At 47.3% G+C, this 18,879-nt stretch overlaps 1 protein-coding gene across 6 annotated transcripts; it reads left to right on the plus strand.

Moving 5' to 3' along the window:
• The first annotated feature begins 573 nt into the window (after positions 1 to 573).
• Positions 574 to 17,991, plus strand: LOC131578596 (C-type lectin domain family 4 member D-like). Of its 6 annotated transcripts, none has more exons than XM_058837495.1 (6): positions 574 to 1,117; positions 2,040 to 2,135; positions 3,474 to 3,566; positions 3,837 to 3,988; positions 10,936 to 11,066; positions 11,340 to 12,407. In XM_058837495.1, the coding sequence occupies exons 1-6, from the start codon at positions 1,078 to 1,080 to the stop codon at positions 11,497 to 11,499; spliced, it is 672 nt and encodes a 223-aa protein (XP_058693478.1). In that variant the 5' UTR covers positions 574 to 1,077; the 3' UTR covers positions 11,500 to 12,407. The 6 variants fall into 6 exon arrangements, 5 of the variants coding, with proteins under 5 accessions (XP_058693478.1, XP_058693506.1, XP_058693497.1 ...); XR_009277537.1 differs by lacking the exon at positions 11,340 to 12,407 and adding exons at positions 14,460 to 14,664; positions 16,945 to 17,991 and having other exon boundaries at positions 578 to 2,135; XM_058837523.1 differs by lacking the exons at positions 10,936 to 11,066; positions 11,340 to 12,407 and adding exons at positions 4,206 to 4,327; positions 5,046 to 8,151 and having other exon boundaries at positions 596 to 1,117.
• Positions 17,992 to 18,879: the final 888 nt, after the last annotated feature.

The following is an 18,879-nucleotide window of genomic DNA, read 5'->3' on the forward strand; positions in this document are numbered from 1 at the left end:
GGTTGCACAAGTCTTGAGAAAGTGTTTTTATGTGGGGTGAGATCTTGTGAACATTAGTTGCATAAAGATGCTTAGAAACATAGGCTCTGACCCAGCCTGCAGCCTGTTGTGCACAAAGTAACAGAATCAGAGGATGTCTTCTACAGGGAGCTCAGGCCTGTCCTCACCTGGAAGCAATTCTGTGCCCTGATCTTCCGATGCTTCAGCTGAAATGGCTGTGCTCTTGCCATCAGCTCTTCCACTCCTGTGACACTGCACCCATGCATTCCACTCCAAAGGGAGGAACCAGCTGATGGAACAAGGCTGTGTTCCCGTTTAGTCTGTTCCACATATGTCTGCAGCTTTTGCAGCCACAACCAAGAGAGACTTCATAATCTGTCACATACAAGGACTTTGGCACTGCCTAGTGATCCTTCTGCCCCACAGTGCCAGGTCATATGGAACCCCTTTGCTCAAAGCCACAGCCTCCCTTCAAATGGAATTCAATCAAAACAGTGTTGGCAAGTTCTCTGTTGTGCTCTGGATTTCTGGGCTCAGGATGCACATGGGCACTGCACAGGGCATGGGCAGGGCCCAGTCTGAGTCACTGACATGCTTTCTGGTTTCTGGCTTTTTTCCTGGTGATTCTTGGTTCTCTTTTGCAGGGTGTGCTCAGTGGGTTTAGCCCTTTCCTAAGAAATGCCAAATATACCTGCCCGGGTATGTATTTTCACACACACATACACCGTCTCTGCACAAACAAGAGATGGAAGGCCATGTAGGACCTGTGAAACTGCCTGAGGCTGTGCAAAGGGAGATTGTGTGAGCTGCACTGATGTTCCCCTTCATTTGTTTTCCTTTGCCTCAATGAGTTTGTGTTGGAATGAATATTCTGTGAAATGTCCTGGCAAAGTAAGATGCTAGTTCCTCAATCTCCATGTGCTCTGGGGTACACCCAGGATATGGGGTTTTCAGCACATCACATCAGAGCCTGTGACAGGCCCTCACCAGTGTGGGAGGTGGCCTGTGCAGGAGGAAGGCTGTTTGTGGCCACACTGGTAACGGAGACCCTTGGAGAAGAGTGATTCTCTTGTAGAGATGATGGATCACCAAAGCAGAGTCAGTCCTGGAACTGCAGGTAACCAACCCCCAAACCTTCCTTCCTTTCTGTCCTCCTGCCAAAGGAGATGGGGGAAAGACAGGGCTGGGATGGATCTTGGCCATGGTGTGGTCGCCGGCCTCCTGCCAGAGGATGGGGCTTAGGACAAGAGGAAAGCAACAGATGAGGGAAGTGGGCAGTGCCCAGGCTGGCAGAATGAGCTTCTTCCTAGAGCCAGGGGGAATGGAAGTGCAGGCAGACTGTGCCCTGCTCATCCCTTCAGTGGTTTGTCAGTACACAATGGGGCTGAGGGGTGCCATCCTTCTGTGATTCCCCCGGTAAAGCTCTCTGCGTCACGCCGAGCACAAGTCCCTGCTCCCATCTCTGGTGTCTTGAAGAACAACCCAGCCAGAGCTCTCCCAAGAGCTCCCAAGTGCCTTTTCCCCCTGTGGAAGCAATCCCTTCTGAGTGTCTGGCTGTGCACACCCTAAGCTGGGCAGTCACTCCTTTGGGGGACCGTGCCATTGCAGAAAGGGGCTCACGGTACACAGGCAACATACAGCTAGTGAGAGAAAGAAGCTCTAAAGAGAGAGGAAGAGGAGGGAGGTCTAGAAAGAGCATTCAGGGACACACAAGGGTAATGGAAGGGAACAAGGAAGATGTGTTGAGGAGAAAGGAGGTCTGACAGGACAAAGAGGGAGTGAGGATTGGGCAGAATACAGACGTGTCTTGTAAGAAACAGGGAAATAAGAAAACAGCCTCAGGGCAGCTCCTGTGTTACTGTACTCTGTGGCTCTGAGCCACTGCTAGTGACAGGCAGCAGGACCTGCTTCCAGCACCTGTGGGGCTCCCCAGTCCTTGGAACAAGGGACCAGTAGGCTATTGGGGTATGGAGCCACCTGGGTCATGCTGCCCCCAGCTCTGGGTTCGGACATGCTCACTCTTGCTTTGTGTTTTTCAGCCCCAGCAGAAGAGAGAAGCTGCTCCTGGCTGAACATCTGGGTCTTCCTTATCTTTGCCCTTGCAATCAAAGCTGCCTTTGTGACCATTTGCCTTGGTAGGTTCCAGGGTGTCTTAATTCCCATGGGATGAAGGGCTTGGATGACAGCCTTTGGTCAGGTGGAAAACCCCTATGCTAGTCCCTCTGCCAGCAGGCAAATGCCCTTCACCAAAACACAGGTCAGAGTTCCCTCTCCATGCAGCTTCCACCTTTGTGAGCACATATCCGTAGCTTTGAATCCATCATTTGAATCTCTGGCCATAAGGCAGATCTCTTGGATAAGCTGTCTGTGTAAGGAACTGCCTGTGGTGGCAGCAAGGCTGTCAGAGCAGTTTGCTGTTAAGTCTCTCAGTCTGGATGAGCTGAGAGCTTGGACAACACTTCTCTGATGGAAGTGTTTCCAGAGGACTGGGAGCCAATGACTTCCTATCCTGCTTCCTCAGGAAGGCTAAGGCATAACAGAGTCTCTCAGCAAACAGATATTTTGTGGCTAACTGAGGAACACACTGACCCTTATCGCTCTCTAAAGGGATGAACACTTCCACAGCAGGTCAAATCTCTCAGCTGATCTAAACCAAAAGTCACCTCTCTTTGCATCTTTTCTCTTTGTGTAGCGACAAGGTGACCTTTATTGGCAATGGGAGTGGTCAGCCAGGCATTGCCCTTGCCCATCTCCTCTGAGCCTCCTTCCATTACAGCAATTCACCAATCCAGCACCAAAGCCTCTACAATTGTTCTGCTCCTAAGTCAAAATATTTCTAAATCAAATGATTGATGAAAATAGACATCTGGATCGCTAAGCACACCCTCATCAGCTCCTAATCCATACTCCTGAGTGTCTGACTTACGAGGAAGTCCTTGGGACAGTGGATGTGGCCTGTCACCAACAGTGCATTATTCCCCACAAACTGGGAGCTAGGAAGGCCTAGGAGTTTATGCTCCACCCTGGTTTCAGCAGCTCCCACTGTATGTCATTACCTTCACCTGGACTGTGTGTTGCTGATGGAACAGGCCCAGCTGATGGGTGACTCCTCCAAATGCCAGTTGATGTGCAGTTTAGGAAGAGACAAAGGGTGACAGTGAGAGGCTGCTTTGTAGACTGGCAGCTGGGCTCTAGCTGTGTGCATGGCAGAGTGGCTGTGGTTGGGTGGCATCAATCCTGCCGTGTGTGGCATGTCCTCAGTGGGATGTGCTTCCAGGGGTCCTTCTGCTGACTTGGAAGACGGTCTCTTTCTGGCTGGGAAGGCAGCTGTGCCACTGGTTTGGGCCAGGAGAGGTGACAGCTGGGACAATGCTTGGTGGGGAAGTGGTGGCAGGAGGATCAAGGGGCCAGAGATGCTGTGTGAGGAGCTGGGAGGAAGGGGTAATCCTGCTGCCTTTCCTCTCCCTTTGCAGTGGTTCCCTTCTGCCACAGCACTGACCAGCCCACAGCCCTGCAGCAGCAGTTCTCGGAGTGGAAGTGCGACTCAGCGGTGCCACAAGGCACAGGTCAGTACTTGGAATGTCCCCTCTTCCTTGGCCTTTCTCGAGACCCGTGACCCCATTACAAGGATTTGTAATGGCTTTGGGTACACAAAGCTCACTGCTCATACCCCAAAGCAATGGGAAGAAATGTCTGTAGTATCCCTGATTTTTCAAGCACTTTCTGTCAGGAAAAGTCACTGAGGAGGACATGAGCACTGTCCCTGGAAAACGTGGATCTTTGCAATCACCATCTCTTGTTAGTAGGCTTCATCTCTCTGTCCTCTCCCTGCACAGCACGAGGCTGGACGTGCTGCCCAAATGGCTGGAGAAGGTTCCAAAGAAGCTGCTATTTCCTGTCCCTTGACACAATGAACTGGACTGAGAGTGAGCAGAACTGCACTGGGATGGGCTCCCAGCTGGTGGTGATCAACAGCAAGGAAGAGCAGGTACGTGCACAGGGCTGAGACAGGGATCCAGCAGGCAGAGACACAGTGCTGGGCCCTGGAGGGGACTCAGAGCTCCTCCTTGTCCTGCAGGTAATGGGGAATGTCCTGTCTGCACCTCTGCAGCACCAGCCCCACCCCACAGAGACTCCTGATGTCTCCCTGTGCTCAGTCCTGCTCCTCATGGACATTATGCTCTCTCTCTTTCTCTCATTGACAGGTTTTCCTCTCCATGCAAATAAAACAACCTCCTAGAAGAGAGAATTTCTACATCGGTCTGTTTGCAGAGAAGGTGGGCAAGTGGCAGTGGGTGGACAAGACTCCATATAATGTGACAGCAGCGTGAGTATCTCTGGATGAAGACTGTTTGATGTAATTCCTGATAGGGAATTAAAATAGGAGAGATGTCAGAGGTTCAGCTGGTGCATGAGAGGGGGTTGTCTCCAGACTTCCTGGTGAGAGATCAAAGATACAGCAGAAGAGGGCTGTGTGGTACACCAGGTTCACATGGCCCCGTCTGTGCTGATTATTGGTTATGAATTAACTAACTGTGACATGGAAGTCAAGGCTGTAGGCATAGAAAAAACTTCAACTTGCTGGCAGCAGGGACCCTTCAGAAGCCTGATGACCAGCCTGGCCTGACCTCCATTGACTGCACCTGTATGCACAAAATGGCTTGTGCTGGAATGCAGGGAAAGAGATGGGGCACAGGGAGAGCACCAGGACTGTCCTTGCTGTGTCTTCTTTTGGAAAACAAACTTGCCCTGGAGGCTGACATGGGCCTCTGCTGGGTGTGAGGCGCCTGGGGTGAGTGGTGGTGATTAGTTCCCCCCAGCGGGATGGAGGAGGGACCTGTTGTGCTGGAAAGCTGTAGGGAGGAGGCAGGTTTCCACGTGACACTGGTGCCAGTGGGATATGGAGTGGAAGAGCACTGCTTCTGTCCATGAAGCAGCATTGGGAATTTCTGTCTCTTCCCTTCAATTCCTGCATCCCACTGCAGCCTTTTCCAGCAGTGCTTTACGGTGGACACCAGGGAGTAACAAGCCTGTCTCTGTCCCAGGTTCTGGCGAGAAAAAGAACCAAGTGATACCCTTGATGAGAACTGCACGGTAATGCATGTGCTTGAAAAATCTCTCAACAACTGGAATGACATCAGATCAGATTTGGTGCATCATCGAATTTGTGAAGCTGCAGCAGTAACTCTGTGATGGAAGTGCCCCTGTCCTTAGTAAAGCTGGGAGCTGAGCAGTGAGCTGGGAACAGCGCTGGCTGTGTGGGGAGGGGTGGGGAGCCCTGATACATCTTCACTGTGTGGGGTGGGACCATGGGTGTGAACGTGAAATGAGCTTTGTCCAGCATCCCCCATGCATGGGGTGGCTCAGGAAACACAGGAAGGCTCAGGCTCACTGAAGCTGGTGCTGTGTTCTTGTGTCCTCTCTGAGTGGGTCCAGCAGCCTCTGGCTGAAAAGAGATGGACTTCTCCAGGAGGAAGACACAGGAATGGAAGGCAGATATCCTGGAACATATCCTGGAAGGACAGAGATTCTATATGCTTCATCTCCTTGAGCAGAGCTGTTTGCTTTTTGTTGAGTCACACACAAAATGTCCTCTAGCTGTACTGGTTTTGCTGAACAAATTCAGAAAACTTAATCAAGAGAAAATACAATACCACACCAATGAAGAAAGGCTCTGTGCTGTGTCTCTGTATCTCTCTTTTCCCCCATCTCCGAGCTGGAAAGCTTTTGTCCTAGAATCATGGAATGGTTTGGAGTTGCTGGGCTTGGCACTGGGTGGAAAGACCTGCCGTGTCCAGGGTCTTTAGCGCCATTCCCACGTGTTTCTGGCTTTTGCCATGCAGGATTCCGCTTTAGGCCTCCCCTCTGCAGTAGCTTGTAGCACACAAGCAGGACAAGGAGCAGAATTCCTATCTTCCCTCCTCCAGACAAGAGCCATCCCAGCACAGGAGGGTTACACCTGCTGTGGTGAATCCAGCTGGATGTGCACATTCCCTGAAGGACAGAGCTGACAAGCAGGTCCCTCTGCTGGGTGTCTGCTCCCAGGGCCAGCCTGTGGTGAGCAGCAGCCCCTTGCCGGGTCTGGACACGGCCCCCTCGCCTTGGCTTTAGGAAAAAGGTGGTATTTCCTACAGGATTGCTGTTATCCCTGCTGCCAGCACTTCTCCTGTGATTTCTGCCTTGTGCTTTGTTAGTATTTCCTTCCAGGCTACTTGCCTTTATGTCAGTGCTGCAGACAACTCTTTCCCTTCAAATCTATTGGAATTCAAGAAAACTGGATAGCAGGACTGCTCAGGGGATTCACATTGATGGAGAAATGGTCATCAACCACTGAGAAAGAAAGAACGTCCTCCACCAAGTTAATTTCTGAACATGAGCACATTTGTTGTTCTTTATACTTGGAACCCTCTCCACTTCTTGTTGCTCAGACGGCCTGGACAGCAGCGAGTGATAAAGGTATCTGAGGCACAGAAGAAACTCTCTGAAAACAAAGTTTGGAAGAAAGAAGAACTGTTTAAGAGAGAGAGGAGAGAGAAGTGGGAAGGAAGTGGCCATTGAACTCAGGGTGTTCTGCAACTTGGCCACCTCTGTCTGTAACAAGCGCCCTGGCAGCTGAGTGCCATGGGTGACCTCACTCAAGGCACTGAGGGGTGCAGCAGGCACAGGCCCACAGTTCTGCAGTGTGACAATGTGACTCTGTGCTTTCACCTGTGGTTCACTGCTGCTGGAAGAGGTGTGGATACACACGAACCCTGCACCTCCAGCAGGAAGTGGGTGGGACTGGGGAACCCCACAAGGGGATGTGTTCTTGCAGCTGAACTTCCTGGCGGGCTGGTGGGAGACTGGAGGTTGCACAAGTCTTGAGAAAGTGTTTTTATGTGGGGTGAGATCTTGTGAACATTAGTTGCATAAAGATGCTTAGAAACATAGGCTCTGACCCAGCCTGCAGCCTGTTGTGCACAAAGTAACAGAATCAGAGGATGTCTTCTACAGGGAGCTCAGGCTTGTCCTCACCTGGAAGCAGTTCTGTGCCCTGATCTTCTGATGCTTCAGCTGAAATGGCTGTGCTCTTGCCATCAGCTCTTCCACTCCTGTGACACTGCACCCATGCATTCCACTCCAAAGGGAGGAACCAGCTGATGGAACAAGGCTGTGTTCCCATTTAGTCTGTTCCACATATGTCTGCAGCTTTTGCAGCCACAACCAAGAGAGACTTCATAATCTGTCACATACAAGGACTTTGGCACTGCCTAGTGATCCTTCTGCCCCACAGTGCCAGGTCATATGGAATCCCTTTGCTCAAAGCCACAGCCTCCCTTCAAATGGAATTCAATCAAAACAGTGTTGGCAAGTTCTCTGTTGTGCTCTGGATTTCTGGGCTCAGGATGCACATGGGCACTGCACAGGGCATGGGCAGGGCCCAGACTGAGTCATAGATATGCCTTCTGGTTTTTGGCTTTTTTCCTGGTGATTCTTGGTTCTCTTTTGCAGGCTGTGCTCAATGGGTTTAGCCCTTTCCTAAGAAATGCCAAATATACCTGCCCGGGTATGTATTTTCACACACACATACACCGTCTCTGCACAAACAAGAGATGGAAGGCCATGTAGGACCTGTGAAACTGCCTGAGGCTGTGCAAAGGGAGATTGTGTGAGCTGCACTGATGTTCCCCTTCATTTGTTTTCCTTTGCCTCAATGAGTTTGTGTTGCAATGAATATCTTGTGAAATATCCTGGCAGGGAAATGATGAAAATTCCTCAATCTCCATGTGCTGTGGAGTACACCCAGGATATGAGGTTTTCAGCACATCACATCAGAGCCTGTGACAGGCCCTCACCAGTGTGGGAGGTGGCCTGTGCAGGAGGAAGGCTGTTTGTGGCCACACTGGTAACGGAGACCCTTGGAGAAGAGTGATTCTCTTGTAGAGATGATGGATCACCAAAGCAGAGTCAGTCCTGGAACTGCAGGTAACCAACCCCCAAACCTTCCTTCCTTTCTGTCCTCCTGCCAAAGGAGATGGGGGAAAGACAGGGCTGGGATGGATCTTGGCCATGGTGTGGTCGCCGGCCTCCTGCCAGAGGATGGGGCTTAGGACAAGAGGAAAGCAACAGATGAGGGAAGTGGGCAGTGCCCAGGCTGGCAGAATGAGCTTCTTCCTAGAGCCAAGGGGAATGGAAGTGCAGGCAGACTGTGCCCTGCTCTTCCCTTCAGTGGTTTGTCACTACACAGTGGGGCTGAGGGGTGCCATCCTTCTGTGATTCCACCGGTAAAGCTCTCCGCGTCACGCCGAGCACAAGTCCCTGCTCCCATCTCTGGTGTCTTGAAGAACAACCCAGCCAGAGCTCTCCCAAGAGCTCCCAAGTGCCTTTTCCCCCTGTGGAAGCAATCCCTTCTGAGTGTCTGGCTGTGCACACCCTAAGCTGGGCAGTCACTCCTTTGGGGGACCGTGCCATTGCAGAAAGGGGCTCACGGTACACAGGCAACATACAGCTAGTGAGAGAAAGAAGCTCTAAAGAGAGAGGAAGAGGAGGGAGGTCTAGAAAGAGCATTCAGGGACACACAAGGGTAATGGAAGGGAACAAGGAAGATGTGTTGAGGAGAAAGGAGGTCTGACAGGACAAAGAGGGAGTGAGGATTGGGAAGAATACAGACGTGTCTTGTAAGAAACAGGGAAATAAGAAAACAGCCTCAGGGCAGCTCCTGTGTTACCGTACTCTGTGGCTCTGAGCCACTGCTAGTGACAGGCAGCAGGACCTGCTTCCAGCACCTGTGGGGCTCCCCAGTCCTTGGAACAAGGGACCAGTAGGCTATTGGGGTATGGAGCCACCTGGGTCATGCTGCCCCCAGCTCTGGGTTCGGACATGCTCACTCTTGCTTTGTGTTTTTCAGCCCCAGCAGAAGAGAGAAGCTGCTCCTGGCTGAACATCTGGGTCTTCCTTATCTTTGCCCTTGCAATCAAAGCTGCCTTTGTGACCATTTGCCTTGGTAGGTTCCAGGGTGTCTTAATTCCCATGGGATGAAGGGCTTGGATGACAGCCTTTGGTCAGGTGGAAAACCCCTATGCTAGTCCCTCTGCCAGCAGGCAAATGCCCTTCACCAAAACAGGCCTCTCCACTCTTCTAACTTGTCTCATGACTTCTCTATCCCTTTTCTTGCTTCATCTTCAGTGGATTTCTAATTGTTTTTTTTCACCTGGGAAAGTGAATCTCTCAGTCAGCCGAAGTGAGAGAAGCTCTTTCGACGGAAGGAATGACTGACAGTGGGAGAAGTGCCCTGCTCTTCTCTCCTCTTTGTTCAACCCAGATATCATAGCTTGTTAACAAAACAGAATCTCTGCTGGGGCTTCAAAAGAGAAGGTGAAGTATAGCACAGGTCCCTCGTGCATGAGGTAAAAAGGGTGGCAATAGCACTTTCCTTTGCTCTCTTCTCTTCTCAGTGGCTCTACTTGATGGAAGGTATGGCCACTACAAGACTCTCCTCCAGAACTCTACAGAGTGGTTCTGTGCCCCCAGCAGTTCTTCAGAAAAAAGTGAGTAATGCTGAGATCCTCATAAGCAACACAAAGAACTTGAACAAAATTTAGTCTGGTTTCGCCTCAACAATTGAGGTGGGGAATATCATTGTCAGTCACATGAGGATTTTTTTTAGTAAGGAACCCGGGGAATTGAGGGAAGAAGACACTGTATTGTACATTTTTACTTAGGATGCTATGAAAACATGCTCCAGGCCAGTGAAATAGAGTGAGTCATTCCATTCCTGCATACCTTTCTACTCTTCTCTCACACAATCCTTCTAATGCAAGTCTGGTTTACTCACGTAGATGAAAGTGCTTTTATACTGGCTGGTTCAATCCAGCTCCACTCCCTGTGCTGCCTCACTGCCTGTTCACACAAGAATGATGGTCACTGTGAGGGACAGAGGAAGGAGGATGATGTTTAGTTCAGAATAGCCAGGGAGCTGAGCTGCAGTCACACATGAAGTGATGGTAATGTGGAGTGCTGGAATGCTTGTAGTGCAAGTTCCAAAACTCAAAGATCCCTCTTCATGCAGCCTCATGTTTTGTGAGAATATATCTGTGGCTTCTTAATCCATCATTTGAATCTCTGGCCATAAGGCAGATCTCTTGGATAAGCTGTCTGTGTAAGGAACTGCCTGTGGTGGCAGCAAGGCTGTCAGAGCAGTTTGCTAGGTCTCTCAGTCTGGATGAGCTGGGAGCTTGGACAACACTTCTCTGATGGAAGGGTTCTAGAAAAGCACAAGCCAACTACTTCCCATCTTGCTTCCTCAAGAAGGGTAAGGCAGAAACCATGTCTCTCTCCAAAGAGAGGTTTCACAGACATGGCAGGACAGACAGAGAAAGGGAAGGAGGCCCTTCAGGCAGGGGCCTTGTGACAGGGGCCTGCCAGGCTGCTGACAGCTTTACTTGTGGAGAGCAAAAGAGAGCATTTACCTCTGTCCAAACTAAAGGGTTCAAACCCTGCTCATAACAGCTGGGACCCTACACTGAACTCACACTCATGAAGGACAATACATCTTGTTCCAAAGCAAGATTTTTTTCCCCCACAGTGGATGGCTGGACATGCTGCCCAAAGGGCTGGAGAAGGTTCCAAAAAAGCTGCTATTTCCTGTCCTCTGACACAATGAACTGGGCTGAGAGTGAGCAGAACTGCACTGGGATGGGCTCCCAGCTGGTGGTAATCAACAGCAAGGAAGAGCAGGTACGTGCACAGGGCTGAGACAGGGATCCAGCAGGCAGAGACACAGTGCTGGGCCCTGGAGGGGACTCAGAGCCCCTCCTTGTCCTGCAGGTAATGGGGAATGTCCTGTCTGCACCTCTGCAGCACCAGCCCCCTCTGCCACCAGCCCCACCCCACAGGGACTCCTGATGTCTCCCTGTGCTCAGTCCTGCTCCTTATGGACATGGTGCTTTTTTCCAGGAGTTCCTCTTCAACTTGGCAAAAGAAAAAGTTACCAGCATCTATGAAACAAAGTACTACATAGGCTTATCTGCTTACAAAAACGGGCAGTGGCAGTGGGTGGATCAGACTCCATATGAAAATAGAGCCACGTGAGTATCCTGGTGGAGTTTGGAGAGCCCTGTAATTCATGCCTTCAGTTCAAGTGACCAGTACATTGTGTAAGGCACGTATTTGTCAGAGGGGGATTTCTGTCTTCAGCTGCTCTGCAATTCAGAAAACTTAAATAATTTTCTAGTCAAAACTATGGCTCCTGATTTCTGTCACAGTGACTTTCCTTTTCTCTTCCACAACTCTTTGAGGTGACTCCACATCCACTGTCCTCCATGCTAGTGCATTTCCAATAAAGGAACTTTCTTTTACAGGTTCTGGAAACCTGGGGAGCCCAATTTGCTCTTTGCAGAAAAATGTGCTGCAATTCATGTAAAGGGAAACACAGACCCCAACACTTACAGTAACTGGAATAATGTCCTTTGCATCGCAAGTTGTTATCGAATTTGTGAACAGGCAGTCAAACTTCTCTGAGGAAGGACATAAAATCTGAGCTTCAAAGCACCTCAGTTCCCAGCCTGTGTCCCTGCATCACTTTACAAGCTGGAGATCAGTCCCGGATGAAATAGCTCAGGCTGATGCCAAGGAACTACTGTGAACCTTTCCACTCTCCCCCTTCAGAAACAAGGGTCCTAATTCTCCATCACTTCCCTTGACTCCTGGTCCAGCCAGTATCTCAGTGATGTGGAAAAGGCCATCACTGTTTCATGAAAGGATACCTGTCCTTCAAATCACTGGAGCAGAATTTGAAAGAAGAGCATTCAGTGGAGTATCCTTGTCCCTCCTCTGAAGGGAAAAATTATTCATGACTGTAGTGTTCCTTCTCCTTCAGTATATTGTGTGTTGATTAGTTTTTACAAAAAAAAATAATAAATCTTAATTCTGCTCTTTGCATGAGGATATCTTCTGAATAACATGCCCCAGATTCCCACAATTCAGCCTCCCAGCACAGAGGTTTTAACTTTTCAGTGTGTTCAGCACCTGTAGAAGAGAATACTGCTGAGTGTGCTGGACCGGCCGGGAGCAGGAACAATGTAATGTTCATCTGTAGAGCATGTGAGGAAGATCCTGAACACTTTGGAGAATCATTGGTAAAGCCAGAAACAGAGCAGGCTGTGTAGTATTCAGTGCCAGCCATAGTTTGCCCAGGATGTAGCAGAAAAAAAGATGGATTTTGGAGATCCTGCTGAGATGTGGCAGGATGAGAAATGACAATGAAGGGGAGAGAAAGCAATTAAATGTAACAAGAAGGATAAAAGCTAGAGTCTCCAAGGAGAAATTTCTAATGTGAGAGAAGGGTGGAAGACCCCTACCAGAGGCATCACTGCAAATCAGATACACAGAAGTCTTGAGCAATGTCCTGCTTCCCTAAAATTTCCCAAACTCCACTCTGTATGTTCCTCCCTTTCATCAATGATATCCATATTCTTTGAGGAGCTGGGAGTTTTCAGTTTGGGACTAAAAATACAGCCTGAAAAATCAGTTCTGAGTGATTTCTTTCCATCAGAAATCTGAGTACAAATTTTTATAATTTCTGCCTGAAGAAGTGTGTTTTCCAGTTTTCTGATTTAGCCACTGGACCAAAAGCTTGGCTGTTGCCAAGTGTTTGCCTCCTAGCTTCTAAAGTTGCTAGATACTTTCACAATGGAGAAAACTGGTTTTTGTCCAATGTGACTGCAAACCCAAACATTGAAATGGACTTCTCTTTTTGATTTCCCCCAGCTCAGTTCTGGAACTTACAGCTACAGGATTTTGAGGAAGAAAAAGAGGCAGATAAGACATGCAGAGAGTGACCCGTGTTTTACAAGCAGTTTTAGGGATGCTGCATTTTCCTGGCTCCTGGAAGGTTGATGGGGCAGAGCAAAACTCACACCAGGAGACTGGTTTGCAAGAAAATATAAGTAACTTGCTAGAAACAGTCTCCCTGCCCCAAATTTGGAAAATAAAGTTTCTCTTGAGATGTCATGACAAAAGAGGGATCTTGGGAGATGATGCTGGGTTTGCCTACAGAATTGCTGAAGGGAGGTTCCTGATCCTCTGGATGGAGTTGGCTGGTGGAGGTGCCTATCTCCAAGTGATGAAAATCAGTCTTTACCTCTCAAGTCTGTCTTGATGCAGGAGGCAGCAGATGTCATAGCAAGAGGCAGAGGTGAAGACAGACAATTAGGTACAGCACTTTCAGAAAGCTTCAGAAGGACATTCCTGCATACTGAACCCAGGGGTTGGGTGGGAAGGACAAGTTTATCAGAATAACATTCTTCATGATGACACCTGCAGTCCTTAAGGTGGACATCTTGGCCACATCCCAGCTGCCTCTCAGAATAAGATCTGGATATTCACCACTCCTTGGCACATTAACTTTTGCTTTGGAAAGGAACTCGGGTCTGAGGAAAGGACAGTGACATTCATATCTGAGAATACACACACCATAGAGTGAAGGTACTCTGACTGCTGCAGCAGAATTCTCTCATGGTTCAAACCTGAGCTAGCTTCTGGTTTTCTTCCAGAAAGCACATGATGTGCAGTCTATGAGATGCTGTCTTTAGCTGGAAAAACATCATTAAAGCCATGTTGAAAGGACATCCAGTGTTGATTTTTCTGGTCAGGCTTATTAATTACATCTGTACACTGAACATGCTGCTCTCTTTATGTTTAGCTCTGACAGCTGAGTCTTCCTTTACAGAATACGCCTGACTTTTTCTAGTAAATGATGATTCTTGCCAAGCCAAGTGATGAAGTCAAGTGAGTGTATGTGTTTTTCATGGCAGGATATAAAAATCCTTTAAATAAGGATTTAAATTTTCCTTCAAGGGTGTCTGTTCTTTTTTTAGACAAAGCAGAGAATTATACCTCTACTCCTTCTCTTTTTCTGTATTATCTCACCTCATATTCTTTCATGTTCCCTTACAACATTTATTTCTCCACTTCTTTATTTTCTTTGCACTCCTGCTGTCTCTCATACTGCTTTCCCCTTTACTCCTTTTTTCTTCCCTTTTAAATTTTGTTTCATGTTTTCTTGCTAGACCACAGACGAAGAGCATACAATGTTGTTTGGGAGAAATAAAAGAGAGAAATGGTATTTATAGAAGTTCTGGCACTGGACACACATCTGTTCTTTTAAAATTTAGTGTTTCTGAAATTATTTCCTAAGCAGTCTTGTGTAAGGTATCAGTACTAACTCAGGTACTGTTGGCCTTGCAAGGTTCTTGTTATCCAAGAGATCCACAACCCCTACTTCAGTTCTCCAGTTCATGCTGGTTATCCATTTTGTCTCTCACGTTGTCTAAGACAAATCCTATGATTTTAGCCTTTATGTCTCTACCTGGTTACAAGGAAATAAAAACACTTTTTTATTTTATATGGAATCAGTTTGCATACTTGAGCAAGCTTTTTCCCCGTCCTGCTGCTTAATTAAAAATCATTTATCTTGACAGGCTTTTGGACAATCTGCTGGTTTCTTGGAAATGCCTCAGCTCATCATGAGGTCCAGCACTTCAGCAGCATCTCCTGCTCACAGCAAGTCACCTGCACTCTCTCAGTGTCACTGTGATCTACATTCATGTGATCAGGAGTAGATGCAGAGAGCCTCTGACTCTGTCACTGCAGTCCCTTGTGGTGCGTCAATGGCCTTACAGCAAGGTAAGAATTCTGCAACGTTCACTAGAAGAAGAAAATACAGCCATAAGACAAGGAATTGCTTTGCTCAGGATCTCAAAATGCACCATAAAAATTGGGTTGTGCTATAGTCCGTGTCTTAACATAGGGGAAATTCAGTGTAGCATTTAAGAATAGGACGTGGATCTGGTTGTTTAGACGGGAGATCAGAACAGACCCCTGTAAACACACTCCAGTGCTGTGTTCCTGCCATGACATTCAATCCTGCTAGGTGAGGCACCTGCAGGTCTTAGATCCTCATGCAGAGTGAGTTGCCACAATTTTACATGCACGAGATGTCTGCAAATTTACTCTAGCTAAGGATCAAGGAGGTAAGTTCACTGCCTGAACACTCTTCTGCTTCTGACATGAGCTAAAACAGCTGTCTCTCACTACACAGTTGCCAACTCTGAAAGCAGAGCATGAAGGCAGCCTCTTTCAGAACAATTAAACACACATCAAGGCCTTTCCTGTGCTCTCCATCAAGGTTTTCCTTTAAATGATCATCCTCATTTCTCATAGCTGTAATTTCACCTCAGTTCTTCCACTTATTTCCAGGTTTATTATATCCTAACATGTCTCTGTTTTTAAAGTGACATTTTCCCCCATTCCAACTCTTGTCCTAACGATTATAATTAACAAACTTTGCGTACCTGAAATCAGAGTAAGTCTGGAACAGAGAACATTCTGTAGAAAAGGAAACAGAGAAAGTAAAAAATGGGAAGGAGTTGCTTGGCTTCATTGGTAGAGAGCCAGTGTTTCCTCTTATGTGGTTAAAATTACTCCTGTTGGGAAAGGAAGTAGTGGGACCCACACAGAAAAAGGCAGATTTGGGAGGAAGCCAAGAACGAACTCTTCTATCACATGTACACACAGAGGCGCTTCTCAGATTCATTAGAACACTACACCATTCAAAAGTACTTCTTAAAAGTATTTAAAAGTACTTTTTAAAAGTACTGCAGAGCACTGGCTTTACGACAGACAATCACATTTCCATGAGTCAAAACCAGCTTACATGTTACCTGCTTACATACACTGTTTCATGGGATCATCTGACCAGATGGGGAAAGAAACAGTCAGCTGCTGGGAAGGGTTTGCCCAGACTGGATATCCCCAGACCTTAAAGAAAGGAATCAAATTCCTCCTGACCAGATATGAAAAGGTTTCTTCCTGCAGATTCAATTTTGAGTCATCATCATCTGGGACCTCAGTCATATTTTGGTGTTCACAAAGTATCTCAGTGAAGGCTTCCTATCCACAGGCCTCTTGCAACTACGAATCACAGGTGACACAGCACAAAATATATATATGTAACTTTAGAATTATTCTACCGGCATTCTTAACAAGATACTGTATTAAATTCAGTTACCGATCTTTTCACAGGGCATTTTTTTTGTGTACCTACCACAAAAATTCTAAATGCCTACTGAAGAACAAAAGCAGCCCTTTAACACCATCAGATTATTCAACAAACTCATCTTTCTAATATTCACACAAAACACAAAATCAAGTACTTATATAAGTGCTCTTCATCCTGAAGGGGAGGGCTGTGGCAACAGGCTTGATCCCTACTTTTTTTTTTTCCCCCAATTGTTACAAGTGTTCAAAACAAGACTGATAAATATCAATCCACCTCTCCATGCTTTATAAGTATGCATATTTAAAATATCTCTTCATACTTACAATACATAAGACTCTTCCAGCAGCACAAAATGCAGGGTCCCTGCCTAGAGACACTGCACAGTTGATGTTTGTACTGTCTATTAACCCTGGTTGCTACCGAACGACAACACCGAATGAATGGCTTAAATATAGTATTAGGGTGAAAAAGAAAGAGAAAGAACAATTTTCAGTGATCAGAAGTCATCTCTGGTACTGCCCAAAGGCTGTGGTTCACTATTACATCTCAAACCAGCGCATTCCACAGATCAATGAGCCTTGCACTGTGCTGAGACCACAAATTACTCAAAACAAGCACATTTTCTGAGGACTGCTTCCAAGACTTTTCCCTGAAGCTCTGGTTCTCCTGATGAAGTGTGCTGCTTGGGACAGATCAGGTTCATGTTGATTTGTAGAATCCTGTGAGCCAGTACATGTATACAGTACTGGAGACTAAGAGTCAACAGAGAGAGATGATCTGGGGTAGGAATTGAATGGTGGAAGTGAGGAAAGAAGCTTCCCTGGATTAAAATAATACATTTGTAAATGTATTGCAAGCTTAATTTGACTGCAGATCCATAGTCTGACTTCCTCACTTGATTTCAGATGTGCCTCATCACAATGGGCCTGCCTGGCAGCCACTGGAGTATGTCTGACCTTGGTCACCATCACTGGACCCAATATTGAGCTGAGGACTGATTTCCAGGCTTCACCTCAGACATCCCTCATCTCTGAAGACCCGTCTAGCAATCTGGACCCTGGATGTTGTGCCAGGTGTGCCCTGCTTGCCTCACTCAGGTGTTGTGGCTGGTCCCCAGCTGTTCTGCTGGCGGTGTTACTGCAGCCGGCTCCTGGACACTGACTCGCCTACACTGTGCCCTGACAGTGTCTGTGGTACCACAAAGCAAATCGTGAACTGGAATTTATTTTATTTTGTTGTTTTTTCTGGAAGGCAGATTCTTGTCAGTTTGTTTTAGTAAAGTAGCTCTTTACTCTTGAATATTATTCCAAAGCTCACTTCAGCTTTGGGTAGAATTTGCTGGTGATGTCCACCATTACTTCTTCACTGTATTGCTTTGGTACCAATTTTGCTGTTTTCATGATATTTGTAAAAAGCCTCTTTTTTTCAGAAAAAACAAACAAACTTACTGTACTCCTTATCGTAATCTTCCATGAGCTCCTCAGTACTGCTGACAACCATAAGCAGCTTTAAAAGTCATATTGCAGTAGCTTTTCATAGGATTTTGATATCTTTGGTTCTTTTTCCTTCAGTGACAATTCAACAGGCTGAACTGGTTCCTTATAGCTGCAAAGTAGTGCAGGGGGGATACAGAGCCATTCACATGTTTGAAATGGTGCTACACTCCCCTTGTTTTAGCAGGTCTGAGAGAAGCAGGAAGAGTTTTATATATTGGGTTCCACCAGGGTGGCCTCTGGTGGAGACTGCTGCCTGGATCAGCAGTCACAGGAGACTGTGCACAGGATCTGCAGTGTCTGTGCAAAGGGCTGGTATCTTATGAGAAGGAGCCATGTAAACTAATCCAGAAGCAACTGATATGTAATCTCAACACAGCAGTTGCAGAGCCACTGACAGATTACGACTTGACTGTTGGATTCAGAGTCCTATGAGGCCAGATGTAATGCTTGGTTAATAAAATCCTTCTGACATATGGACATGCCCAGAGGAGCAAATGCAGTATGGAAACACAACATCCACTTTTCGTGGAATCATGGAATAGTTTGGGTCGAAAGGGACCTTCAGTGTCATCTAGTCCAACTCCCCTGCATTTATCAGGAACATCATCAGATCAGGTTGCTCAGAGTCCAATTCAAACTGATCTTGAATGTTTCCAGGGATGGGACATCAACCACCTCCAGCTCTGGGCAACCTGTGCCAGTGTTTACACTTGGGCCAGCCTCTCTTGAATCAGTTCTACTTGACTGACAGCATATACACCAGGTGAGTCAAGCTGCTAGAGCTGTGAATTACTGAGTGGTGGCCTGGGCTGCTGAGGAATCTATCAATTCAAGTGGTAGAGAACACCTCTAGTGCTGCAGTCAAGTAGAGCTGAAAGAACCGGCCAATCCTACTGAGAAAAGTCCAATACTTGAACAAAGATTAACTGAAAATAATGCTGAGACATGGCCTTTAGGAGCCTCCTCATCACCCATAACAAACTTCAGTTTCACTGGCCTAGTGAATTGTCTTTAAACAGCAGATTTCTTACATAACAGACAACAAAATGCTGCTTACAACCAACTCTTCCCCTACCACTGCCCTCACTTCCCCACTGGTGGAAGCAATCATATGCATGCTAACACCAGGGTCTTATTACGTAGAGTAGGCTGCCTGTGTGTCTGTTGTGTGCCTTAATTCAAGTTTCAAAATCTCCTTTGTCCTGCCTAAACTAGCTAAACCTGTGTTTCCCTGCTTTCTGCTGCAATTAGTATAAATTCACTCCCACAGCAACAAGATCAACGTGACACAGTACACGTCATTTGGTGGCCAGCCTCCCTTCACTGTGTCTTACAATGTCAAAT

Source organism: Poecile atricapillus, chromosome 1 (genome assembly GCF_030490865.1).
Source record: "Poecile atricapillus isolate bPoeAtr1 chromosome 1, bPoeAtr1.hap1, whole genome shotgun sequence".
NCBI classification, from domain to species: domain Eukaryota; kingdom Metazoa; phylum Chordata; class Aves; order Passeriformes; family Paridae; genus Poecile; species Poecile atricapillus.

Coding starts and splice junctions, on each gene's coding strand:
- LOC131578596 (XM_058837484.1), top strand. CDS start 8,833: ATGCTGCCCCCAGCTCTGGGTTCGGACATGCTCACTCTTGCTTTGTGT. Junction 9,528..10,564: donor CAGCAGTTCTTCAGAAAAAA/GTGAGTAATGCT, acceptor TTTCCCCCACAG/TGGATGGCTGGACATGCTGC. Junction 10,717..10,935: donor TCAACAGCAAGGAAGAGCAG/GTACGTGCACAG, acceptor GCTTTTTTCCAG/GAGTTCCTCTTCAACTTGGC.